Below are 26,967 nucleotides of genomic sequence, written 5' to 3' on the forward strand. Positions count from 1 at the left end.
TTTTAACAATTGTTTATCAGTTTTTAAGTACGTTTATGTATTTATTTCCCAATAAAATATGTTGTTGCAGCAATTCGTAATTTTTTCCATACTGAAAATCCATATGGTACACTTGCCCCACCTGAGCAAAAAAATTTAAAAGCTCTCAACAAAAATCACCAAAAGTTAAATCATACTTTATAATAGGTGCAAGTCATTGGTAGGGACACTACTGATCTAGGAAAAAATGCATTTTGATAAAATTAGCCTTAAAACGAACCCTAAGCATTATTTTGTACTTTCCAAATATTATAAGAAAACAAAGGTTTTGAAAAAAAACTTCATTAAACCTTATGCTCCGTGACGTTTACGTCGTTTTGGCGGTTATGTGGTAGTAGAATCAGCTAATTGCATTGCTAGCAACAATTCCTCATACTGGAAATGGTCAAAATTGTAAAAATTACGGCCGTACGAGCGATTGTTCCTCTTGCCCCATATGGTCGTCTTGCCCCACCTTCCCCTAAGCCAGTTTAGTAATGCTATCAGAATCTCTGATTTCAATTGAAGTGGTATACTAACCATTCTGAATTGTCAAAAAATCCATAGAGTCTCGATCAATCAATAATGAACTGATATCGTACAAAATTCGTCAATCTGTTGAACTAACGGTTTTCGGATTATGGTTGTATCGACCATTGTTGCGAATCGAGGATTTACTGGAGTTTTGACGATCAAATAGAGCCTAACATTTCAAAAGGAAAACAGGTTTGAACAGGATTGTGCCTCTTTCACTCAAATGACAGTTTACATAAGGTATGATAGGGATACACTCTTGTTTGCAAAGCTTGTGTGCCCTAATGAAATGGAAGGCACGAAATAGTCGTCTTAACAACGAGTGTTCAACTTGTAAAATATGAACGTTTCATTAATGTTTATTGTTTTTGGAAGCAGCAAGACAGGTTTAAATAATAGGTAAAATCTTTGGCTTTGTATTTAAAATTTCGGGGATTTGAGATTCAAGTTACTTTCAGACAGTTTAGTTGAGGTTGTTGATTCAAGTTAGTTATTTTCCTGAAATGAATAATTGGACATAAATGATTAGTTAAATTAAAGTTAGTTGCAATGTACGACAAGACTACTGACGGACGCTACAGTATGGGGCCCAGTAAAAATGCCCTTGACAAGTTAGTTTTCATCTTTCATTTTCCAGTAAATTTATTTGATTTCCTTTAAATTTGAAATACATCATAGGTTCCCTTTGTATAAATCTCAAATTAGTTTTTGATTGAATCATAATTTCAGATTTCCTTTATTCAGTTTTAAAGTAAGATTTACGTAACTGCTCATGTCATCCAAGTTCTTACTACTCACACCTACACTAATTTTCTTTCACCTTCCCCCTCCCGATCCCCTATATCTTCCGGTGGTGTTCATTTTGTATGCAATACTAGTTCGGCCACTACCCTTTTTTCCACAAGAAACTGGACTTGGATTGACTTGAGGCCGCGTCCCCCACCTTGCTCCGTAAAACGAAAACGAAAACGAACTACAATTAACTGTGTCTTTTTCCTCAACGACATTCTGACGTCACAACACTTCTCTGCCGTCATAAATATTGATTAAAATTTTGCAACCTGTGCAGCAGCCGTTACGTAAACGGATTATCATCTCGCAGGCAGAAGACACCGCACCCGTAGATAATCACAGTTTCTCCCATTTCCCTCATCACGTGCCGACGTCCCACGCACTGCTGATGCTGCCAAAGATTGCCCTGCCAAGAGTTCTATGTACGAACAAGGACGAAAAAAAGTAAAAGTTGGTACATAAACGTGGGAAGTTCTCTCCTTCTCGAAGAAAAAAAAACTCGCAAATATGAAGAATGTTCAAGCAAAACATTTTATTAGTTCATAGCATTCGTGAGTTCCTCGGTTAGTTTTTGCACAACCGCCGTGAGGTTCTCCACGAGGGTGGCATTTTGTTCCCAGTTTTCGTTGCTCGCGGCCCGCAGACAGCCTTGGCCGGTGAGCCGGGCCGAGGACAGCTGGGACTTTGCGGACGGGAGCTTGGCGGGGTCCGTTTTTCCCGCTTGGAATGCGTTCAAACTGGCCTCGCACAGTTCGATGCAAAGCTGGAGGATCTTTTCGCAGCTGTCGGGCGCTTTTGACCAGTGGCTGTTGGATTGGGTGTAGCCGCGGTACGCGTTCTGGAGTTTTTGGGCTTTCTTGAGCGGGTCTTCGGATTCGAGGCGGGATGATAGTTCGTACAGTAAGCCGTTGGTGGGGGATTGGGCGCAGGCGTGGCCTAGCAGTTTGAGAATCTTTTTGGTTAGTCGGGAGGAGGAGTTTCCGGTGGCATCGGGAGCGCCTTCGGAGATGACCTTGGTGAGGATTTCTAGGACTTGTTGGTCGTAGAATTTCTCTTTGAGTTCCATGAGGCGTTCGTACGCGTTGAGGGCGTCCTCGTAGTTCTTGGTGTCGATGCTAACGACCAGGTAGTTGTCCCAAACTTTCCAATTGTTGAAGTTGCACTTGAGTGCTTCTTGGAGGACTTTGTGGGCTCGTTTTTTGTCGCCCAACTTGATGTAAGCCATGGCCAGGTTGTTCCACGATTCGAACCCGTGCGATTCCAGGGAAGTGTACATACGGTATGCCTTGGCCGCTTCTTCCCATTGTTCCAGTTGGAGGGCGGCGTAGCCCAGCCGTAACAGTGTGCTCTCCTGCAGACAGTTGATCTCTACCGACTTGCTCAGATGTGGGATCGCTTCCACGTACTGCTTCTTGGCAAAGTAGAAATTTCCCCAGTGCCGTTGAGCGCGAGCGCTAGTCTCCTTGGAAAATTCCCACGCCTTCTGGTAGCACTCAACGTCGTCGGTGGCATCTCCCAGCAGGCAGTACAGCGTCACCGTTGGCTTCTTGGCGATCTCCTGCTGGACAATTTCCGCCGCCTTGTGGCGCAACTCCAAGTGGTTGTAACACGCGATGACCTCCTCCCACAGTTGCAACTCCAGATACAAATCCAACGCGCCCTTGATCATGCCCAGCGAAACCATCAAATCACCCAGCTTGGCCTTGATCTGCCATCGGGGAATCAACGCCGAGCAGAACGCACTGGCCAGTCGATGCTCGGCCGGAACCACGTCGGAGTCGATCAAATTGACCAACTCTTCGCACTGCTTCAGCGACCGGTCAACGGTTCGCTTGTGATTCGACTCTTGGCACACGTTCAAGAATAACGCCCCAATCCGGGTCGCCCATGGTCCGTACTCCTGGTACAGCAGCGATGTTATGTACGGCTGCAACTCCTCATCCGCCAGCTTGTCCTTTGGTTGCGAGTACTTCAGGTAGAGTCTGCAAGCAAGAATCCGTTAGTTGAATTATCCAAAACCTTCAAACCCCTCAAAATCTTACACCGTCGAAAGCACCATCTGCTGAACCACCGCCGGCAGCTGAGCGTCCTCGTTCTCATTCTCCTCCATAAATTTAACCCTTTCCAGCCGCAAATCATCCTCCAACTTCAGAATCGTCGGCAGCGCCACCTGTCCATGCGTTTCCTTCGCCGACGCAAAGTCACCACCCTCCAGCCCCTTTGCCCGCAACGTCAGCTGCGGCAGCGCCTTCTGCTGGTACTTTGTCCGCACGCCCAACACACCCTCCACGGTTATCTCAACCCCCGTCAACGTCTGCAGCGCCGTCCGCCAGCGGTCCGACTTGCTGATGCGCTTGAACAGCAGATAACCCTGGAAGATCTCGACGTGCGCCTGAACTTTAACCCTCACATCTTCCACACCCTCAATCGCTTTCTCCAACTGCCCCACCGTCTCATCGAACTTCGTATAAACGCTGTGCGTCAGGTCGTCCAAACATCGCTGGTAGACGACCAAGAACCGAACATACCACAACTTGATCGCGAACGCCTCAGCATTCGCACTCAGCTGCTCGAACGCTACTTTGCAAAAGTACAGCAACTCGGGCGATCGAACGTTCACGTTCAGCTCTTCGCCGTCCGATTTTAGCGCATCTCTCGCGTTCGGAATGTTAGGGAGCACATCGGCGTAGGACACCGTGGGGCCTACGAAATTGTTCTGGACGAAGGCAAGCAGTGAAGCTATGCCGGCAGATAGCAGGTCGTCGGGGTTCTCCTGGGATAAGGCGGCGGTGTCGGACGTAGCGAGGGTTTGGAATAACTGGTGCCGAAAGCAACCTGTCCAATCGCAGCGCTTGATGAGGGTTTGAAGCTCGGAGAGGTTTTCGGGAGCTGTGAAAGAGGGCGGTTGCATTAATTAAACAAAAGGAAAAATGTTATTAAATTATATTTATTTACAATAATTTAAATGCTATATTTGTGTAATTCTGCAATTTCGAACTAACACTCGTCTGTTGAATCTAACTTTTTTTTTTAATATGAAAAATTTGTAACCAAGCGTGTGTCCTGTGGAAACAACTCATAAATGATCTGAGTTGAGCAACATAGAAGGTATTGTTTCGATTCACAACATTTTAAACCAAACGGGTTTGGACATTAAAATTGATTTGAAACCAATTCTAACAAAATGATCTTATAAAGGACCTCAAATAACAACATCTTCATGAAAATTGTGGCTGATTATTTTTCCACGTCTTTTTTCCCAGTTTTGTTGAAATCATGTGCACTTTCAGAGAAAAAAAAAACAAAAACATGCAATACTTTGTTCCACAAAACTAGTTTTACTCAGATAGCTATTTTTGCATATGGAACAAGTTTTATTTTCAAGAATTATACCCAATCCACACTACGAGTTAAAACATGTTTCAACGTTTTGAACTGTCAAAAATTTATGGATTTATTCAACATGTTCTGCATTTATGGTTAAACATCATTGATTTAAACATGTTTTAATTCCTAGTGTGAATTGTGTATTCCAACATCACCTTGGAAAAACCGGGAAAACTTAGAGCAGTTCTCTCAGATTTCGGTCATTCGATTTTTTTGAATTTTTTAATCAGACTGAAACTTTTTTTGTGCCATCGGTATACCCAAAGAAGCCATTTTGCATCATTAGTTTGTCCATATAGTTTTCCATACAAATTTAGCAAAAATGATGCATTAAAATTCAAAAATCTGTATCTTTTGAAGGAATTTTTCAATCGATTTGGTGTCTTCGGCAAAGTTGTAGGTATGAATACGGACTATACTGGAAAAAAAATGATACACGCTAAAAAAAAAAATCTGGTGATTGTTTATTTAACTTTTTGTCACTAAAACTTGATTTGCAAAAAAACACTATTTTTATTTTTCTTCATTTTTTGATATGTTTTAGAGGACATCAAATGCCAACTTTTCAGAAATTTCCAGGTTGTGCAAAAAATCTTTGACCGAGCTATGAATTTTTTAATCAATACTGATTTTTTCAAAAAAACCAAATGTTGGTCGCAAAAATTTTCCAACTTTCACCGTTTTCAAGTTAAATCCATTTTTGGTGACTTTTTTGAAAATATTCGCAGTTTTTCATTTTTTTTTAATTGGTGCACATGTTTGCCCACTTTTGAAAAAAATATTTTAGAAAAGCTGAGAAAATTCTCTATATTTCGCTTCTTTTTTTTTTTTTTTTTTTGAACTTTGTCGATACGACCCTTAGTTGCTGTGGGCAGCGAATGACCGAAAGGTTAAAGCTGCCGGAAATACAATAATTACCACCACCACCTTAGTTGCTGAGATATTGGCATGCAAGTGTTTAGAAACAGGAAAATTGATGTTTTCTAAGTGATTGATTGGTGTGATAACCAACAGGGCCACAAGGATGACCTATGTAGCGGTTGCCTAGAATTACAGTGGCTCAGACTTAAAGGGAGCATCTTCAAATTACTGTCGTTTGAAGGGCCAAAAGGGACGCGAACAAGCAAATTCACTCACGGTGTCCTCAGGGGAAGAGAATCTCCTTCCAACAGTAACCTCCAATAACTCCGAAAAAAGTCTGACAAAACTGAAAAACAGGGCTCTCACCCTGTTGGGGGCCTAAAAGGGCGCATCAGACAGCTGGAGATTGACAGAGGTCAATAGGTGGAGTAATTGGACAATCCTTAAGAATTGTACTATAACTAAACCATTTTCCCCTTGTGACGTAGTTCTGGTCTTCCACTATCCACATCCAGTCTTCGCCATTACAGCATATTGTCCACTGCCCTGATGCTCCCTCCCCAATCCCCGGCTTTGGTTCTAACTACTATATTCAAAAGGAAAATCATAGATGAGAAAAGGTCAATGCGGATGGAGAGCAAATCGAGCTCAGTATCCCCTCACAAAGACTGGTAGTAAGTGTTAAAAAGATAGTGAAAAATTTGAAGAAAGGCAAGAAGAAAAATGTCAATGCGGATGGATCGATGATCCCCTCACAAGGATATAAAATGGACAGGTGGTAGGGAGAGCAAGAATCTGTGTTTGAGTTTCTGATATAAAATAAAAAGGAACGTGCTCACCGGCTTCAAAATCATCTTCTTGCAACCTTTTGCTATTCGTGCTTGAATCCGAGCAGCAAGTCCAACTTCCAGCAGCCCCGCAACCGAATGAATCCACGATCGTCCGCCCGTGTTTTTGAGAGATCTCTTCAACCGACGTTGGAGAACTTGAATGCAAACGACGACCTGCAGCTGCAAATGCTGACCATAATAATCCGAAAGCCGCGGGACAAGATCCTCAAAAAATTCCTTTTGAAGACATCACGCATTTGGCCGAGCTGATGCATTCCTGGACCTTGTTCAGCGTCTGGTCGCGGGTCCACCCATCCGGATCTTTGGCCACGTGCAGCAGCTTGCAACGCGAACCCTTGAAACAACCCTCGAGCAACGGTTCGTAGTGCGGACAAATCTGGCACATAACCCATTGTGGCCTTCATGGCGTTCATCGGGCCAGTGCTTCTTCCACGTCACTGCCCTGCCCAGGATCCAAAATCGAGCTTCTTATTAATCCACTGGAACCACCGTCGCAACTGCCGAAACCGCGTTGATTCAAATACTTTTGAAAACTTTTGTCAGAAAATTGATGTTTTCTAAGTCTCACCCAAACAACCCACCATTTTCTAATGTCGATATCTCAGCAACTAATGGTCCGATTTTCAATGTTAAAATATGAAACATTCGTGAAATTTTCCGATCTTTTTGAAAAAAAATATTTTCAAAAATTTTAAACCAGGACTAACATTTCAAAATGGCCAAAAATTCAATATTACGCCCTTTTAAAATGTTAGTCTTGGTTTAAAAATTTTGTAAGTATTTTTTTCAAAAAGGTCGGAAAATTTCACGAATGTTTTAGCAGAAACTTGCAACAGAGACCAGAAAAGACCCGGGGGTCGTTAAAGTGGATTGCTTTGCTTTTTTTTGGAATAAACCCTGGAAAAATCTGGAATTGTACTGACAAACCGGGAAAATATTATAAGTTAGGTAAAAATTCGACAAATTCCCTAGAATGAAACCAACATGTGTTTTTCTTTATGCGAAAAAAAACTATCATTTAAGAATCTGATTTCGATAATTTACACAACCATATGATTTTTAAAGACTTTTAATACTTTTTTTTAATTCGTTGAAAACAATAAACTACCGAATGAATCTATCCTTATTATTTTCACTATTTAAACAACTTGTTTTGTTAAACTGTTGATAAAAACTTGCTTGCTCACTTCCTAGTGAGCTATTAATCACTCGCTTTCAGTTTGTTTAATTGTGTAATGTTGTGACTAGCAACACTGGTTGGTACACTGAAAGAAAGGCACATAGCAATATCACATGTTTAACACGTGAATCTGCCCCATACTACTTTCCATGTGAATGTCACGTGCAAATCACTTGGGAAATTTTCATGGCGCGACTCGGTAAATTCAAAAGCAAAACACGTTAACTTCACGTGAAGACGCACATGAATTTGCAATGCTTTTCTCATGAATGTTAAATGAGTTTATAGTGTAAGTCAAATGTTTTGCCAATGGTATTCAGGTGTGTAAAATAAAGACAATGATTTTCTTATTTTTTTTATTTCAAAAATTTATTTCAAACGTGGTTTCAAACAAAAATAAGTTTTATTTTTCTTAATCAAACATCTGTTTGGATACATGTAAAATATAAAAAAATCACATTTCACTTCACTGACATTTAACTTTCACTGCTACGCTGACCATGTTTCGACGGCGTTGGCCATCGAGACATTCAAGAAGTACGGCCCTGCTGGGCCGGTGAGTCTTCATGGTCAACCTCGTTCTCGAACGGGCCCAAACTGGCCGACCAAAGGTCCACTAAGACGAGCAAACAATTCTCGATCCGGCAGCTGGCGGATCCCTAGCCCGCCCTTGATGTTCTTGGTGAATCTCGATAAACATCACCGGATCGATGCAGATTCCGTAGACGACTTTTGGCCGGTACCTGATCTTCTGGAAAAATGAAATGAGTCCGCATTAATTTCAATCAAATGTACAGTTTTCTCTTGTTTTAACTTACCACCAGCGCACAAATATGAAAAAATAAAGTAATTTGTTGGCAAAAATAACATTCCAATCCGAAATGCTACTTTTGAACCAGCACCGTCCGTGGCCGTCTTACTTATGGAGAATTTTTCGCCACACGTATTTATTTCAAAACCAAAACATTTCAACCTCACGTGTTTTTCACTTCGATATCAAAGGAAATGTCAAATGGGGCAAATCTAAGTGAAATTCATGTGAACATGAAGTGAACAGCATTCGAAAAAAGAGTGAAAGGTCTTTCGATAGCGATCAGCTGATTTGGGTTGATTTTCACGTCCATTTGGCATGTAAAACATGTGTAGGTCAAAGGAAAAGCACGTGAATTTATTGTGTTGATTTTTGGAGACTCTCACGTGAAAAAACACTTGAGATTCCTATGTTGGTTTCTTTCAGTGTAGTCACACAGAACTACCACACCAACACAACCATGCGGCTCGGCACTGACAGTGATAGCTGACAGTTCTGCCCGATGCCGCCACTGCATGAACAACAACAAAGGCTTTTAACTTGTTTTGTATCGTCATAATCAGTTGTGCTCTCGTCCAATAAACATGTATTTTAGTTCGTTTGTGTAGTCTAATTGCTTGTTTTATTGTCGTCCATCCTCTTGCCAGTAGAGAGCTGGCTGGTTACAAAAGTGGCGACGAGTAGTGTCGTTTCTCCGCGTGTGTCCCGCAGTGATTAATCACCGGAGAAATTCACCCGCGCGCGCAAGAGGAGAGGAGATGCAATCGATCCCGCTGATTGATTGCCCCCGCGGTGGCTTCGAAGTGCCCGAGCTTCAGCGGCCAATGGACGGCCATTTTCCCGTCGACCCAGGATGCATCGACCGGCAGCCATCGCTCTTCGGCCAACAACATGTCAACCCGCCGTTGACTGGCCCCGCTCACGGTGACCAAGTGATCCCCGGTCAGCAAAAGCCGACGTCCGGTTTCTCACCCGTCGGCCCGGTCGCGATCAAGTGTGGAGCCCAAGCAAGTCCCGATCAACAGCTGCGCAACTTCCGCGAGATGCTGGTTCGCTGTACGAAGGTGATGACGCACATCCAACAGCAGCTTTGGCAAGTGTTTTCGCCGGCAGCAGCATCGGCAACGGAAAACGTAATGGCCGCCGCGCCATCGCACTCTATCCATCCAGCGCAAAAGGTCAAGCAGCAGCAGTTTGAGGTAATGGCGACCGCGCCATATGTTTCGCCGTACCGTGATCCCGCTCAAGCAAAAGGACCTTGGATGGCACACAGGAGGAATACTTCCACAGACTGTAGTGTCAACACCACCTCACAGCAAGTCGGATGTCCCGCAGCAGAATCCGAAACCGGAGGTGGGTCAGCTCGTGACGTCACCAGCGACGGTCACGATCACCGAAAGCTCGTCTATGTCTCTGAAGGACCTCGCCAGCATCCTGGAGATGACGGTAAGGACAGTTTCGGTCAGCAGTTTCGGCCCAAGCCCGCAAAAACATTAGCTATGGGTTTGTTCAAATATTACGTCCAGCGATTTTCGGGATTTCAGACCCCCCCCCCCCCCCTCCCCCCTGTCACGCACTTTTCCTATACCTTTAACATGGGCTGTCACAAACCTCAGACCCCCCCCCCCTCCCCCTATTCCTGGACGTAATTTTTGAACGAACCCTATCCAGACCGTCACAACCGGTGTCAACAACATTCACCAACAAGAGAAGGTTGTAGCCTTCGCGTGTGGCTCCCCTCGTTGTTGCATCGACTTTCGAGGACTGTGGGCGATCGCACCGAACTCCAAGTCGTTGAGCAATCTTCCATCTCCTTGGCCGCCGCCCACGCAAGTATTGTGCTCGCTCAGGATCGTCGCAAACAAAATCGGAGGGAGAAGGGGCAGCGCACGGTCATCGCAGCAGTCACGGAAACCAACCTTACTTGGTCAGATTGCCATTGTCAAGCTCATCAACCGTGCACGTGCAGTTTTCAACTACCCACGTGCCATGGCGTGCACGTAACCAGATCACGGACCAGAGCCTGATCTTCCAACACTGCCCTCAGCATTCGCATCGACGATCTTCAGCGAGTATCCGTCGGTGTCCCAGCATTGCTCGATGGTCATCGCACCGCATTGTTCTTGTGGTCATCATTAACCTTGTTCCGGTGCGATCTGGACCATCGAATCTTCGAGGGGAGATGTTGTGACTAGCAACACTGGTTGGTAGTCACACAGAACTACCACACCAACACAACCATGCGGCTCGGCACTGACAGTGATAGCTGACAGTTCTGCCCGATGCCGCCACTGCATGAACAACAACAAAGGCTTTTAACTTGTTTTGTATCGTCATAATCAGTTGTGCTCTCGTCCAATAAACATGTATTTTAGTTCGTTTGTGTAGTCTAATTGCTTGTTTTATTGTCGTCCATCCTCTTGCCAGTAGAGAGCTGGCTGGTTACAAAATGTAATTAGATGCTGTTCCCCTACTTTTCGATTGCAAAACTGATGTCAACAAAAAGTTATTTTTTTCCAAAAAAAAAAAATCTGTTATTTTAAAAAAAATACTCGGCTGCAAAACTTTTTTTGTTGTTGCCGGTATTTATCCCTTAAAGCGGTATACGCACTTCGGAAGGAATCGGTCAAGAAAAATTTCAAATGGGCAACAGGGGCAGAGTAAGCAAGCCAGAGAGGGTGAAGAAAAGCCCCAAGAAATCGCTCCCTCTCTTTTGTTCTGCTGTTCGTAAAGCTGTTTCTTGACCCCTTTCCTTCCGATCAGCGTACTAGCCTTAAGGGTGCACAGCAACCAAGAAAGTGGTTGACTTCTTATTCCAAAACCCTGTCCATAATTGTAAAATTTGTGGACCCAATCCTGCAAAAATCGAATTGTTAAAATAGTGATACTTTGCTGTAAATTGTTTCGTAGATTTATGAAGAGTTATATCGATAGTAGTTCCGTAGTTTTGAAGATATAAAATATCTTAGTGCATAAGCTCTGGTTGATGTGCACCGTTAAGACATACCTTTTCAAAACAGGTTTTTGGGAAATTGATTTTGTAAAAAACAAGTTAATTATAAAGTCGGAAAAAATCCATGTAACTATTATGCTTCAGAAATAGAGCCCTTAGAAAATAGTTCTCTAACGAAAACTATATTAATGACCAAATTTAGATTTGAGTTGAGCTGTGTGGAGGGAAATGATTAAAAAAAAAGTATATTGCGTAGTCCTACGTTAATCCTGCTATGGCCATGATACACCAAACCAAACATTAACATTTACTTTTCTGCGTCTTTAAATCATATTTTTAACTTACCTGCATTCTCTTCGAAGTCAAACAAGCTCCACAAGTTGTCACACATTTTTAAAAAGTGTTGACGTAGTTTTTTTTGTGCACAATTTCAAAAAATCTCGCTTCCCAAAAAAGCAAACGTTTCGGCAAACTCCCACCGCAGCTGACGCACGTGTATTTTTATTTTGTTTTGGTTTTGGCGACAGTTCTCTCTCGAGAGAGAAACGCTCTCTCGCTCCCAGGTCACCTGTCAAAAAGTATCGACGGCGATTCACCACCTGGGCACTTGTTTACGTTTCGTAGCAACCGTTCCGGGAGGTTGAACAGAAAAAAACGCACTGTTTGGTTCCAGATTCTTCCGTGGCGCAGCGAGGTGTAATGTTTCAACGGCCACGACGGACGGCACCGACTCCTCGCACCGATGGACTCCGTTCAGCTGATTGCGCACATCGAAAAGTCGCTGGATTATTCCGTGTTTGACGTGAAATGGATTCCGTGCTCGGCCAAGTTTATCGTGATTGGGGCCCGGCCGAAGGGAACCGGAATTTTGCAGGTTTACGAGCTGAACCGGGGCGAGTTGGAGAAGGTCAAGGAGGTCGAGAAGCCAAAGTCGTTCAAATGTTGCTCGTTTGGGGCGTCCAGGCTGCGGCAGACCCAGCTTGCGGTGGGTGATTTTGTGGGGAAGTTGGCGATTTACGACGTGGAACGGTTGGGGGAGCCGGTTTACCAGGTGGAGGAGGCCCACGCCGGGATTATCAATGCGCTGGACGCGATGGGCGGAGCGTCGGTGAACTGCGGCGCGCCGGAGATTGTGACGGGTGGACGAGACGGCTCGGTGAAGGTTTGGGATCCACGGCAGGAAGGTACGCCGGTGGCGCACGTCAGTGCCGCGGGGGACAGCCCGGCCCAGAAGCGGGACTGCTGGGCGGTCGGGTTCGGCAATTCGTACAGTTCTACAGAGCGGTCCATCGTGGCGGGTTACGACAACGGAGACGTGAAGTTAATTGACTTGAGGTAAGTTGAGATTCACAGAGATATCTGCATTTTCTTAAATTTGCTCTAAACTTTTAGAATTATGAAGGAACAGTGGACAACGAACGTCAAGAACGGCGTCTGTGGCGTGGAGTTCGACCGGAGGGACATCAAAATGAACAAGCTGGTCGTGACAACGCTGGAGGGTGGTCTGCACGTGTTCGACATGCGGACGCAGCACGCCGAGAAGGGCTTCGCCCAGCTGACGGAGAAGAGCGCCGGCCAAAGCCTCGGCACGAACGGCGTCATCAGCGGGGCCAAGTCGACGGTGTGGGCGGTCAAACATCTGCCCCAGAATCGGGACATTTTCGCGTCCTGTGGAGGGGCGGGAAGCGTTCGGTTGTGGCTTTAGTAAGACCTACACAATAGAGCTAATTCAATCACCTTCTAATAAAACACGCTTTTCCAGTCACTACCCGGAAAGCCGTACCAAAACGCTGTCCGAGGGCGATGTGCAAGGAGTTGTCGGGTCGCTGGAGATGTTGAACGCGACCACGCTTTCGACGCAGCCGATCCACGCGTTCGATTGGAGCCCGGACCGGCTGGGGCTGGCCGTTTGTGGAGCGTTCGATCAGACGGTTCGGGTGTTGGTGACGACGAATTTGAACTTGCATTGACGGAAAGGACAGTGGCAGAATTTTGTGTTTGTGGTTTTAAATACGTTTAGTTTGCATCAATCAAGTCGTTCCATTTGTACTGATAACTTGCACAATAAAGAGAATTACTATTTTATAACTCTACATCAATATTTTCGAGTTCTGAATTAAGGCAAAATTCCACGAAATGGTAATATTTAAAAATCCTTATGCCGAATCTCAAAACGTAGAATCTCGAAAAAACGGATTTTGTTTTTGCTAGAAATAAATTACCCAAAGAAAAATCCAAGATTTTTTTTTCATTTCCGGCAGAAAAATTATACAATTTTAAAAATTAAATTTTTGAAATACAAATATGCATGCATGCTAATTAAAAAATCAATAAATCACAATTTAAAAGCTTCAAAAATTCAAATGATAAAAAAATTAAGATTTAGTAATTTACAATTTTATTCAAAAATCCTAATTTTTTAAACAATAAGTACAGAACAAACCAAACATTCGAATATGCTAACAATGCTACAGTTAAAAAAAAATCAAGAAATTATAATTTAAAAATTTAGTAAATCAAAAATTTCAAACTCTAAAATAAAAATACGAAAATCAAGGAAACTAAAAAGTTTAAAAACAGTTCGTACACTGTTCCCCGAAGTCCTCGTCAAAATTTAAAAACTCTAAATTCTCTAAATTCGAGTTCCTAATTTAAATTATTACTCCAAAAATGTATATTTTTTTCTAATTAAAGATGCCAAAAATGGCAGCATTTAAGAATTTTTAAATTAAAAAGCCTGCCAACTCTTTTTTTTGGTTGGAAATTAGATTTTTGGTTATTTTTTAGATCTAAGCCCGCCTAAAGGCGCCTAGACCTTAGGGTTAAGAATTTAGGAATTTTAGAATTTAAGAAATAAAGAATTTCAGGATTGGCGAATTAAAGAATTTAAGGATTTAAAAAAATGAATTTAAGTATTTAAGAATTTTAGAATCGAAGGATTTAGGAATTTATGAATTTTAGAATTCAAAGAATTAAGCATTTACAGTATGTAAAAAAAGTATTTACACCCCTTGGGCACAATGCACATTTTGTGATGAAACATGTAACAATTTAAAGTTTGACAGAAACCTAGTACTACGTTTTGTTCAGAAACTCATGCCGAACATTTTGCTACAAAAAGCTCATGAAAAGATGTTTTCTATGAAAAGTTATATAACAAATACTATTACAAAAATAAAAAAGGTGCAAAAAAAGTTTGTACACCTTTCGAAAAATTAACATAAAAAATGTTATTTGTTGACAAATCACCATAAATCCAGTCTCTCAACTCCAAATAGGCATCCTTGACTGATTAAAAAAATAACTTGGATTGAATATAAAGTTTACTAACTACTTAGTACAAAAGTTTATAAAACTCTGGAAATTCTATATAAAACTTATCTAAACTTTATATTGCAAACTTTTAATTTAACTAAATGTCAATATATTACCATAAAATAGCTATTTAAACATTCTGGAGTGGGTATAACACCGTTTTGGGGGTCTTTGTATCACTAGAATAGATTTTTCGTTGGAATTTCGTACCAACCCGGAATTACGTCGTCGGAAAATCCGCCGGCATCCGAACCGGTCCACGATTCGCAAGTCAACCTATGTGGCATCGGAAAGGGCATAAAATTTCCGATCTTTTGATACCCATACATCCAGGTGGGTCTCGTGGCGCAGGGGTAGCGGCTTCGGCTGCCGATCCCGATGATGCTATGAGACGCGGGTTCGATTCCCGCCTTATCCACTGAGCTTCTATCGGATGGTGAAGTAAAACGTCGGTCCCGGTTTCTCCTGTCTCGTCAGAGGCGCTGGAGCAGAAATCCCACGTTAGAGGAAGGCCATGCCCCGGGGGGCGTAGTGCCAATAGTTTCGTTTTTACATCCAGGTTTTCTATAAAACCCACGTTGTTAAATACCTGGGCAAAAAGTAAGTTTGATCCACGAGAACAAAAATTACGAAATTCCATACATTTTTGACAGGTTGCTCGAACGAAACCATAACAACGTTTTTGCCTAGGTATTTAAAAACGTGGGTTTTATAGAAAACTTGGATGTATGTGTATCAAAAGATCGGAAATTTTATGCCCTTTCCGATGCCACATAGGTTGACTTGTAAATCGTGGACCGGTTCGGATGCCGGCGGATTTTCCGACGACGTAATTCCGGGTTGGTATGAAATTCCAACGAAAAATCTATTTTATCGATACAAAGACCCCCAAAACGGAGTTATACCCACTCCAGAATGTTTAAATAGCTATTTTATGGTAATATATTGACATTTAGTTAAATTGAAAGTTTGCAAAATTAAGTTTAGATAAGTTTTATATAGAATTTCCAGAGTTATATAAACTTTTCTACTAAGTAGTTAGTAAACTTTATATTCAATCCAAGTAATTTTTTTAATCAGTCAAGGATGCCTATTTGGAGTTGGGAGACTGGATTTATGGTGATTTGTCAACAAATAACATTTTTTATGTTAATTTTTCGAAAGGTGTACAAACTTTTTTTGCACCTTTTTTATTTTTGTAATAGTATTTGTTATATAACTTTTCATAGAAAACATCTTTTCATGAGCTTTTTGTAGCAAAATGTTCGGCATGAGTTTCTGAACAAAACGTAGTACTAGGTTTCTGTCAAACTTTAAATTGTTACATGTTTCATCACAAAATGTGCATAGTGCCCAAGGGGTGTAAATACTTTTTTTACATACTGTAAGAGGCAGTATTTGTAAATATTGCTCGGTTTGTTCTAGAGGTCGCATCGAGGTGCTCCGATTTGGATGAAACTTTCAGCGTTTGTTTGTCTATACATGAGATGAACTCATGCCAAATATGAGCCCTCTACGACAAAGGCAAGTGGGGTAAAACGGGCTTTGAAGTTTGAGGTCGAAAAACCTAAAAAATCTTAAAATTGCTCACATTTCCATAAAACTTTATCAATTCCAACTCTCTTAGATGCATTCGAAAGGTCTTTTGAAGCACTTCAAAATGTGCCATAGACATCCAGGATTGGTTCGACTTTTTCTCTTAGCTTTTGCAAATTACCGTTAAAAAATGATTTTTTTAAAACCTTAATATCTTTTTGCAACAGCCTCCAAAACCCATACTCCCATAGGTCAAAAGATAGGTAATTACATGGACTATAAGCCTACGGTGTTAACTTTTTGGCCAATCGCAGTTTTTCTCATAGTTTTTCGATTTTTCTAGAACAAACATTTTACAGCGTTAGTTTTTGCCCTGTAGGCCGCCATAGCGGCACTTTTTGGTCTCAATTTTGTCATATTAGGAATCCTCGGACAATTTCACGTAAGTTAGTAGTATTGGAGTTGTAAATTTGATTTCAAAAATAATTAAATAAAACATTTTTGAAAAAAGAAATAGATCTTATTTACCCTGTGATCAATACGTCAAATCTGGAGTTTTTTTTGAAAAGGTCCTATAAACAAAATTTCAAATTTTTGCTTTTTGGGTGTTTTTAGAACCGCCTTGAGTCAGGGGTATTCAAAAACACCCAAAAAGCAAAAAATGAAAATTTTGTTTATAGGACCTTTTCAAAAAAAACTCCAGAAATGCTGTATCAAGTAGGCGAAAACCTGTTTTACCCCTAATCCAACAAATTGTTAAAAAATAATTTTGAATTGAATTGAATTGAATTTATTTACTTTTTTTAAGGCAGGAAAAGCCACCAAAGCAGTGGCACCAAAAACCTACTTCTTTTTGTAAACACATAATACAAAACATAAATACATGAGTAACAAAATACAAATAACACGGCTGGACCCAGAGCTCCATCTTCGCGAGGAGCTCGGTTGAGCTGGACTCCTACACTCCTGGCTGAATCATCTGAAAAGGAACAAAAGAAAGAAAAGGCAAAGCAGGATCAAATAATTCAACGATAAAAAAACAAGCAGAGCAACAGTATCAGTTCAATTGAGTTACGAAATGGAAGCAAGAAAAAAGAAAAAAAAAGAAATTATTAAATCTGGAAATCGTAGGATTTGAGAAGTTTCTCTAGGATAGCCGGTTCAGACAGGAAATTGGTTAGCTGTTTTTTGAAAATAGATAGGCTTAAGCAATCACCAAACTTGTTTGAAAAAAAGTTATACAATTGAGCACCTTTAAACGTAATACTTCGTTCGCCAGCTAAAGTTGAAACATTGGGACGCTGTAATGAATCGTGGTTTCTTGTAAAATGATTATGAGTGGAGGGTTTAAATTTTGTATTGCTATGAGTTTGATTTGCTAAACATGAATAAATAAAACAGCATGATTGAATGATGTAAATGCCTCTTACAGGATAAATATTTTTGAATTTAGTGTACAAATCAACGGAATGACTACGGATTGGCAAGTTAAAGATTATTCTTAAGAATTTGTTCTGAGCAATTTGAACTTTGTTAATAAGAATGTTACATGCGTTACCCCAAACAGCAGTTATATACGAAAGATGAGAGCTAAACAATGAATGATATATTAACAAAAGGACGCTTAAAGGTAGTTTGTGTTTGATTTTATAAATGATTCCAGTTATTTTGTTAAGCTTTAGTAATAATGAATTTATATAAGGTGACCAATTAAGTCTGTTATCTAGGATGATTCCAAGATATTTGCATTCATCTATGACTTTAACATCAGGAAAACTGTTTTTTGTTAGTGTCAATCTGTTAGGAATGGAACGATTAGAGTTTTTAATATTTATTATATTTGATTTATTAATATTCAAAGTTAATTTGTTAATTCGGAAATATTCAACAAGAGTTTTGAGATCATCGTGCAAGTTTTTGTCATTTACGAAAGCAGACTTGTTATTATACAGAAAAGAAGAATCGTCAGCAAAAAGTTTCAATTTACCTTTAAGAGATAGGAATGCTAAATCATTTAAGTAAATTATGAAAAATAATGGTCCAAGTACCGAGCCTTGTGGAACACCTACATCAATAAATTTAATATTACTTTTGATACTATCAAAACTTACAAACTGGGATCTATTAGATAGATAACTTTTAAACAAATCTAGAGGAACACCACGAACACCAGCCCGTTCAAGTTTAGCTAACAAAATATTATGATCAACGGTGTCAAAAGCTTTAGATAAATCCAAAAACAGTCCAAGCACATCCTCCTTATCATCTAAGTGGCGTTGAATTTTATTAACTAAGTCAATTACTGCGTTAGTTGTAGAAGATTTCTGTCTAAACCCATACTGTTGAGTGCAGAAGAATTTTGTGCTAATTAAGAAGTGATTTAATCTTTGAAAAAGGATCTTTTCGAAAATTTTATTTATTGAGGAAAGAACAGATATTGGACGATAATTATTAAAAAGTGAATTGGATCCGGATTTAAATATAGGTGTAACTCTAGCTATTTTTAACTGATCAGGATAGAAACCATTAACCATAGATAAATTTAAAATGTTAGTGAGAATTGGGGCAATAATTAACTTTACTTTTTTTTAAATAAATGCAGAAATTTTATCATGTCCACAACTAGTGTTATTACTAAGAGAATCAATAAGATTAATTATTTCGTATTCATTAGTAGGCTCTAAGTTGAAAGATCGTTGGCTGTATTTCAAAGTCCGAAATTTATTAATATCATCGTTCAAAGTTTTAGGAATGTTATTTGCTAATGATTTGCCAATTGAAGTAAAAAAAGAGTTAAATTCGTTTGCAATAGTTTGTTGGCTATCAATTGTTACTTTCACACCTGAATCAGTTAATTTAGTCATAGTTTTAGGTATTTTATCTTTATGTTTTCGACCAAGAACATCGTTAATGTTATTCCAAATATCCTTAGTAGATTTTGATCCAGAAAATTTATCTTTATAGTAATTTTGATATAATATGCTTGAACAGTTTTTAATTTTATCAGAAAGAGCTTCAATTTTGATTTCGATGTGATCTACATTTTTACCTTGAGATAAAAGCTTATTTTTCTTTTTCTTTAGATTCCTAGATGGGTTGTATAAAGACTGTAAGTTATCATTGACCCATGGACAAGCAAAAGTTTTATTTTTAATTAAGTATTTAGTTGTACTCTCCGATATAGATTTGGTCAAGGTATTAATGAAATAGTCATAAAAAGCGTTAGGATCTTCGTAGTTACCCATGTAAGCTGGGCTGAATCTCATTTCAAGAAGTTGTTGCAATTTAGTATAGTTAGTATGAAGTTTGTATCTAATATCAGGTGGATTGTTATTAAGAGTGAAATCAATAGATGAAATTATAAAATTATGATCGCTGTCTGGATTATGAATGGTGTCATTGATTATTGAAAAGTTCTCATGATAGTTAAACAAAACGTGATCAATGATTGATTCGCTAGATGGACGCGTTAAGTTAGTATTTGTTATTGCAAAACCAAAGGATGAAATTATATTCAAATATTTATCAAGTTTCCTTGAAGAGGAATTAGAGTCGATGTTTATATCTCCCACAACTACATGTGCAGAATCACCTGAATCTAAAGTATTGTCTAAATGTTGCAAGAAATCAGTTAAAATTGTATCATCTGGGGGTCTATAGTACGCAGAAATAATGAGTGATTTGTTAGAAGAACCAGTAACTATTAATTGCAAAAAATGAAAAGAGTTAGAATTAGAAAAGACCTCTTGATTTACAGTAACAGAAAAATTAAGTTTTTTTGAGACAAAAACAGCTAATCCCCCTCCCCGTCCATCCCGTCTACACGAGAAAAACGACTCATACCCATCAATATTGTAAAGTTGAATTAGATTAATAGGAACCCACGTTTCACTGACAACAATAATTTGAGGCTTAAAAATTAATTTTGAGATTTGAGTTTTAAGATTGTCAAATCGATCAATCTTGTTAATACTTCTCGTGTTGACTTGTAAGATTGAGATACCGTTAAAGTTCTGAAATTCCCTGTCGTAATCTTCAATTTTGTCAAAATACTTGTTATTATGTTGAAAGTCTAAATATTGCTCAATATCTTCCATTTAGTCGTCTGATACCGTTACCTGATTGTCGAGTTTGGAGTTTGTGTTGACTTTCCCTTGCGTGACCAGAAGAAACTGGAGCTCGTCGACGTCCTTGGAATCAGCAACGCGGAGTCGTTTCTGGGTTTCGGGATGGGTGACCCTGGTAGAACCCTTGTAGAACCAAGGCTTCTGGAGTCCAAGCTTGCAGAGCTCCCAAGTCAGCCGATGCACACGCTGCTTCTCCGGCGTCAGATGGTCCTGAATCAAGACGAACTTGTTCATCGATTTGATGTTCAAGTCGCCGGGTGTGATGGGCCTCTTGAGAGCCCGCACTCGCTGGATGAACTGGTGCTTGTCACCAACCCTCCAGAACTTCACCAGCACTGCGTCTGTCTTCCGGTTCTGCTTGAAGATCAGCGGACGAACCTCTTTCACGTTCTCCGCCACGTCAGCCCCGATCACCTCGCAGACCTTGTGAAAGACTTCCTGGTGGTGTTCCGGACCTTGCAGCTTGAAGCCCTTGATCAGCACCTCCTCCTGCAACCGCTCTTGCTTCAAGTCCTCGATCTCTTGCCTCAGGAGTCGATTTTCCACGGTGACCTCGGTCACTCTGTGCGACAGTTTGAGCAACTGCCCCAGCAGATCCCGGTTCAGCTTCTCCAATTCGTCGAGCTTGGATAGCTTTGCTGAGATCTGTTCAAGTTGCTGGGCAACGTCACCGTTTGATTTCGACTCCTTCCCAGCCTTGGCAGTGTTCGAGCGCCGGTTCGACATCCTAACCTCAACTCAGCTCGCCTACGCCGGAGAGGGGGAAGAGTCAATTTCCTCCGCAAATTAAGCAGCTCCGACCAGACTCCACAATCCCAGCGACGATCCAACGGCCCCGAAGTCGTAGTTACCGGAAAAAGTAATAAAAAATTGAAATTGATTAATAAATTAACCGAAATCGCGGGAGCGTAAACAAAGCCGACCTTTCCGTAGCAGTGTTGCCAGACCAGATCATTTAATTCATTCTAAATGGCATTTTGTTCAATCAAATTTACAACTCCAATACTTCTAACTTACGTGAAATTTTCCGAGGATTCCGAATATGACAAAATTGAGACCAAAAAGTGCCGCTATGGAGGCCTACAGGGCAAAAACTAACGATGTAAAATGTTTGATATAGAAAAATCGGAAAACTATAAAAAAAACTGCGATTGGCCAAAAAGTTAATACCGTAGGCTTATAGTCCATGAAATTCCCTAACTTTTGACCTACAAGAGTATGGGTGTTGGAGGCTGCTGCAAAAAGATATTGAGGTTTTGAAAAAATCCATTTTGAACAGTAATTTGCAAAAGCTATGAGAAAAAGTTAAACCAATCCTAAATGTTTATGGCACATTTTAAAGGGTTTCAAAAGACCTTTCGAATGCATCTAAGAGAGCTGGAATTGATGAAGTTTTACTGAAATGCGAGCAATTTTAAGATTTTTTAGGTTTTTTGGACCTTAAACTTCAAAGCCCGTTTTACCCCACTTCCCTTTGTCGTAGAGGGCTCATATTTGACATGAGTTCATCTCATGTATAGGCTAGTACGCTGATCGGAAGGAAAGGGGTCAAGAAACAGCTTTACGAACAGCAGAACAAAGGAGAGGGAGCGATTTCTTGGGGCTTTTCTTCACCCTCTCTGACTTGCTTGCGCTGCCGCTGCTGCCCATTTGATTTTTTTCTTGACCGGTTCCTTCCGAAGTGCGTATACCGCTTATAGACAAACAAACGCTGAAAGTTTCATCCAAATCGGAGCACCTCGATGCGACCTGTTACACATTGGTGAAAAACTCGCTCTTAAGGATTAAATAATTTAAAAATTAAAGATTTTTTTAAGGATTTATGTTTTTTTTTTGCATTTTATGGTCTAAGAATTTAAGAGTTAAATTATTTAAGGATTCAGGAATTTTAGAATTTATACATTTAAGAATTTAGGAATTTAGGCATTTAAGATATGAGGAATTTTAGAATTTAAGAACTCTTTAATTGAAGAATTTCAGGATTTAAAATTTAAGAATTCAAGATTTAGGAATTAAAGAATTTTAGAATAAGGATTCAATATTTCAAGAGTTTCATAATTTAAGGATTTAGGAATTTATGTATTTGAGAATGTAGGAATTTAAGAATTTAAGAATTCAGAAATTCAAGAATTTAAGTATTTTAGAATTTCTAAATTTAAGAATTGAGTAATTTCAGAATTTAAGAGTTAAAGAATTTAAGAATTCAAGAATTTAGGAGTTAAGATATTTAAGAATTTTAAAATTTAAGGATTTAGGAACTTAAGTACTTGAGAACTGGGTCCTAAAATTGCCTAAATTTGGGATATTATTTCTCACAACGATAAAGCTTATTTTTATGAGCACCATTGTACCATTTGTACGACCGCAAAGGATTTTTAATTCAATTTAAAAAAAATAACTTCGCGGCCCTTCTTGACAGAAAAGTGTTTTTTATACCGAATTGAAGAATTAAAGAAATTAAGAATTTAGGAATTTTAGAAATTCAATTATTTTGGAATCTATAAATCTAAGAATTAAGCAATTTGAGGATTTTTGCCTTAATGAGGAAAGGCTATAAAATCACTCGAAAACTGAACTTCTCAATTAGACTTCTAGACCTTCATGTATACCTATCGACTCAGAATCAAATTCTGAGCAAATGTCTGTGTGTGTGGTGGGATGCTGATAAAAAAAATTGTCACTTGATTATCTCGACATTGGCTGAACCGATTTTGTCCGTTTTGGCGTCATTCGATCTGTTCCATAAGTACTTCAAAAGTTATGCAAAAAAAAAACAATTTTAACAAAAGTCCGGAAGATTGTAAAAAGGGTGTTTTTTGTGGAAAAACCCGGCATGTTATACATTTTTAAAAAGGTATTTAAAAGACCTTTCCAACGCGACCAATACATCTGACAACCCTATCAAATGTTATTAGCACTTAAGTGTTATTTATGCACTTTTTGGAAGCCGGATCTTAGATATCTCGATGAAAACGTGGTCGGATCTATCACGAGCGTGTCTATTTTGGATAGCATACCCTTTAAATGAGATGAAGGCAGCAACCACCTAAGGGTGGATTAAGTAACGTTTTTAATGTAGAAATTCAAGAATTTGAGAAATGAAGGATTTGTAAATTTAATTCCACATAATTGCATTTTTTACAATTCTAAAATTTTAGGACTTTTTAATTTCCGTGGTTTTATTTTCTTTTTATTTTTTTTTCTCCCAAGAATCTCAATTGCGCGTTCCTTCCGATCTCCGTACCGTACATTAAAACACAACACAAGCAGTTTCCGTAGCATGGCTTTTTATTACATTTGGCTGCAATCGCCGCCAACATCAATACCAAACGCACTTAAGTTAAAACCTACTTAAAGCATAATGTTGTAAATTGAAGTCCTTGTTGGATTAGATTAGAAGGAAACGTACAGGTAGAATACAGCATACATTAGGGGGAGTTCCGGTTTAGTTGAATTTACAGTTTGAAAAGTCCATTTCCGGGTGCTGCGTCATGAACCTGAGAAAACAAAAAACGTAGAATTAGAACTGATCAACGTAGCTGAAAGAGCAACACTCACTTCTTCAGCACATCCTGCTTCTTCTGCTCATCGCTCGTCGGCAGACCCATCTCCTTCTGCCGCTGGTCAAACATCATCTTCTCGACCATGCCGCGCGTCTGCCCGTCCAAATCCGACAGCTTCGACGACTCGGGGTTGATCTTGCGCGTGTTGATCGGCGGATCCGTCAGCACCAGCTTCTCCCACCAGTTCATCTGGTTGACCTTGTCCAGCGTGACGACGACGCTGTTCTTGTCCAGGTGCCACAGCGATTCTTCCATTTTGACCTCGCCGTGCAGCGCTCCGTCGATCACCGGCGGGTGTCCCTTGAGACCGACCTTCAGCGACTTGCGCTGGATGCTCACGACGACGTCCTTGGCTTTGAGCGTGAACTTGACATCGAATGGCACGCGCAGTTCCAGCTCCTGTAGCGTTTGCGTCCAGCTGTACTTTTCCAGGTCGCACCCGTTGCCTCGGTTCGGCTTCAGTTTGCCCTTGTCCTCGGGTTCTTCGTCGTCATCCTTTTCCGTTTCTTCCTCCTCCGCTGCTGCAGCAGCTGGGGCAGGTTCCTTGACCTCTTTGCTCCTAAAAAAAAACAAGCCCATTAAATCCATCTCCATAGCAACTAAGCCACCACAACCCACTTCTTGGCGTCCTCCAGCTCGCGTTGCATCTTCTCCGCCTCGGCATCCGTCAGCTCGGTGATGGCCGCCGCCGACTGGTCCTCCGCCTTTTCCCGCTCGCGTCGTTCCTCCTCTTCCTTCTTGCGGCGCGTCTCCGCCCGGCGTCGTTCCGCCTGTTCCCGTTCCTCGCGCTTCTTGCGGGCCACCTCCTGGGCCAGGGCCGCCTCCTTGCGGAATATCTTCAGCACCAGCTTTTCCCACTCGCCGGCGTCACCGCCGACGAAAAAGTCCGTTTTCCGGTTTAGGAAGCCGGCGATTGTGGCCAGAAGCTGCGTGTGAGAGGACAAAGCAGGCGTTGCGTGAATTGAGGTTAGCGGATCGATGAAAGTGACTTACCTCCGGAACTCCGCCGGGGTGCTGCTCGGCCAGTGAAAACAGCACGGGGTCAAACTTTCCGTCGTCGGCGGACATTGTGGTGTCTTTAGTGAGAATTACGTTCGATTTAAATCACAAAGTTTATGAATCACAACTTGAGCTCCGCTGCAAAATGCGAACCACAACCGTGTGTGCGCGAGAGTCGTTTTGGTGTTTGGAATATTCTCGAGAAATAAACAAAATCAAACTGTCAAAAGTATCGACATTCGTTTGCGTGATTTTGATTCTGAACAAAAGGGACTACCGGGGTTAAGCGGGCTGATAAAGTTATAACCTTTCCTTGCAGATTTTTGCATTATCTGCAGATGATTGTAATTTTCAAAAGCAAAAGCACCGACGCTTCCGTCGTCCATAGGGGATCTTCAAACTAGCAAAAATAATAAATTCACCGTATAAATGAATTGGATTTTTAGTGTTTGTTCAAATATTACGTCCAGACATGACTTTTTATTTTGTAATATACTAAAATAAGGGTGTACCCCATTTGGCATAATGCCGTTTGGCATAACGCCGTTTGGCATAATGCCATTTGGCATAATGGTCGTTTGGCATAAATGTCATTTGCAATAATGGCCATTTGGCATAATGACATTAAATTTTCAAAATTATTTTAATTTTATAGACTGGGATCAATCGGGACTACAGTTTAAATGAGGACAGCAGTTTTTAGTAAATTTTAAAGCTTGAAATTTAGAAAACGATGCACTTTTTGAATGTTACAGAATTTATAACACCATGGCACCGCTGAAAACTTCTGCTTTTTCTTTAAGCTCTTCTGGCAGTTTGCTTGCCCACTGAGAATTTTGGCTCGGGCCTCGAGTCGACCTGGTTCGAGATCGAGCCTGAATCGAGTCGAGGCTCAAACAAAATTCTCAGTGGGTGGTTACATGTTACAGTTTTCACCGGTGGTGTTATAAATTCTGTAACATTCTTAAGATTTAACGAATCTTTTCGCACTATTCGGCAAAGTTGTTCCCTGGAACACGAACTATGAGCTCGTGAGGTTGATGAAAAATTCAATAATCATTAAGGGACTCAGAACTCAAAACCAAAACGCACCGATTATACGGGTTTAAATCCCATTTAAATTTCAAAGTCAAAGCGCCAGTTCCTGTCACAGCCAATCAAGTTCATATTTGGGATTCGGGCTTAGTGCATCCAGGGGATGATGCCCTGAAATGTACGCAAAATTCACTCATTTTGTTACATCCTACATGTTGGATTCATTCATTCATATTACAGGGTGAATAATAATTGGGAAAATTTAAACAATGATAGATTTAGAAACTGGTTTTTCTACGGTTTTATCAGCAAGTGGTGCTACTTCCATTCAAATATGTACAGAAAAGTGAGATTTTTATTTGAAATGTAAATCATTCCACTTTGTCATATACTTAGGAACATATTAATTCACCGTCTTTAGCTTTGGATCTAACCCAAAAAAGCTGCGGGTCATTTTTTCTGAACTCTCAACTGCTGATTCAAGGTGTATATTTCCTTTAAAGAAAGGGACACTTTCTAGACTTGTGATAACTGCTGAAAAAAGTTGAATTTTCCTTCTAAAGTTGAATTTTCTTCATTAAAAAGGGGGTAATGCGCTTCAGCTGTGGTCACAACTCAAGCGAGTTTTCCCTTCTTTAAAAAATATTCACCTATATCAGCAGTCAAACAGCTTTCCCTTCTTTAAAGAAGGTAAAATTCTACTTGTATCAGCAGTTATCACAAGTCAAGAGTTTGTTCCCTTCTTGATTAGAGAGAAAATTCAAACATATAGGGATAATTCAACTCGTGTTATTAGTAATCACAAGTAAAGATAATTTTCCACTATTAAGAAGGAAAAATTTAACTTGTGTCAGTAGTCATCACGAGTCAGTGAGTTTTTTTTCTTGGTGTCTCTTTGCTTGTGATAACTGATAACTTGTATGCACATCGGAAGGAACCGGTCAAGAAAAAATTCAAATGGGCAGCAGCGGCAGCGAAAGCAAGCCAGAGAGGGTGAAGAAAAGC

General features: G+C 40.4%; 3 protein-coding genes across 3 annotated transcripts; 1 reads left to right on the forward strand and 2 right to left on the reverse strand.

The window, feature by feature from the left end:
- Nucleotides 1–1,852: 1,852 nt before the first annotated feature.
- LOC6039551 (tetratricopeptide repeat protein 27) lies at nucleotides 1,853–11,854 on the reverse strand. Its single transcript, XM_038264387.1, has 3 exons — nucleotides 11,733–11,854; nucleotides 3,387–4,233; nucleotides 1,853–3,326 (listed from the first exon to the last, which is right to left on the reverse strand). The coding sequence occupies exons 1-3, from the start codon at nucleotides 11,776–11,778 to the stop codon at nucleotides 1,880–1,882; spliced, it is 2,340 nt and encodes a 779-aa protein (XP_038120315.1). The 5' UTR covers nucleotides 11,779–11,854; the 3' UTR covers nucleotides 1,853–1,879.
- A 127-nt stretch (nucleotides 11,855–11,981) lies between these two features.
- Nucleotides 11,982–13,359, forward strand: LOC6039552 (WD repeat-containing protein 92). Its single transcript, XM_001849097.2, has 3 exons — nucleotides 11,982–12,722; nucleotides 12,780–13,091; nucleotides 13,150–13,359. Exons 1-3 carry the CDS (start codon nucleotides 12,130–12,132, stop codon nucleotides 13,355–13,357), a joined length of 1,113 nt encoding a protein of 370 aa, XP_001849149.2. The 5' UTR covers nucleotides 11,982–12,129; the 3' UTR covers nucleotides 13,358–13,359.
- A 10,274-nt stretch (nucleotides 13,360–23,633) lies between these two features.
- LOC6039553 (nuclear migration protein nudC) lies at nucleotides 23,634–25,126 on the reverse strand. The gene is made up of 4 exons (XM_001849098.2): nucleotides 24,922–25,126; nucleotides 24,547–24,854; nucleotides 23,924–24,487; nucleotides 23,634–23,862 (listed from the first exon to the last, which is right to left on the reverse strand). The coding sequence occupies exons 1-4, from the start codon at nucleotides 24,994–24,996 to the stop codon at nucleotides 23,811–23,813; spliced, it is 999 nt and encodes a 332-aa protein (XP_001849150.2). The 5' UTR covers nucleotides 24,997–25,126; the 3' UTR covers nucleotides 23,634–23,810.
- Between the last annotated feature and the right edge of the window lie 1,841 nt (nucleotides 25,127–26,967).

Source organism: Culex quinquefasciatus, chromosome 3 (assembly GCF_015732765.1).
Source record: "Culex quinquefasciatus strain JHB chromosome 3, VPISU_Cqui_1.0_pri_paternal, whole genome shotgun sequence".
In the NCBI taxonomy this organism is placed as follows: domain Eukaryota; kingdom Metazoa; phylum Arthropoda; class Insecta; order Diptera; family Culicidae; genus Culex; species Culex quinquefasciatus.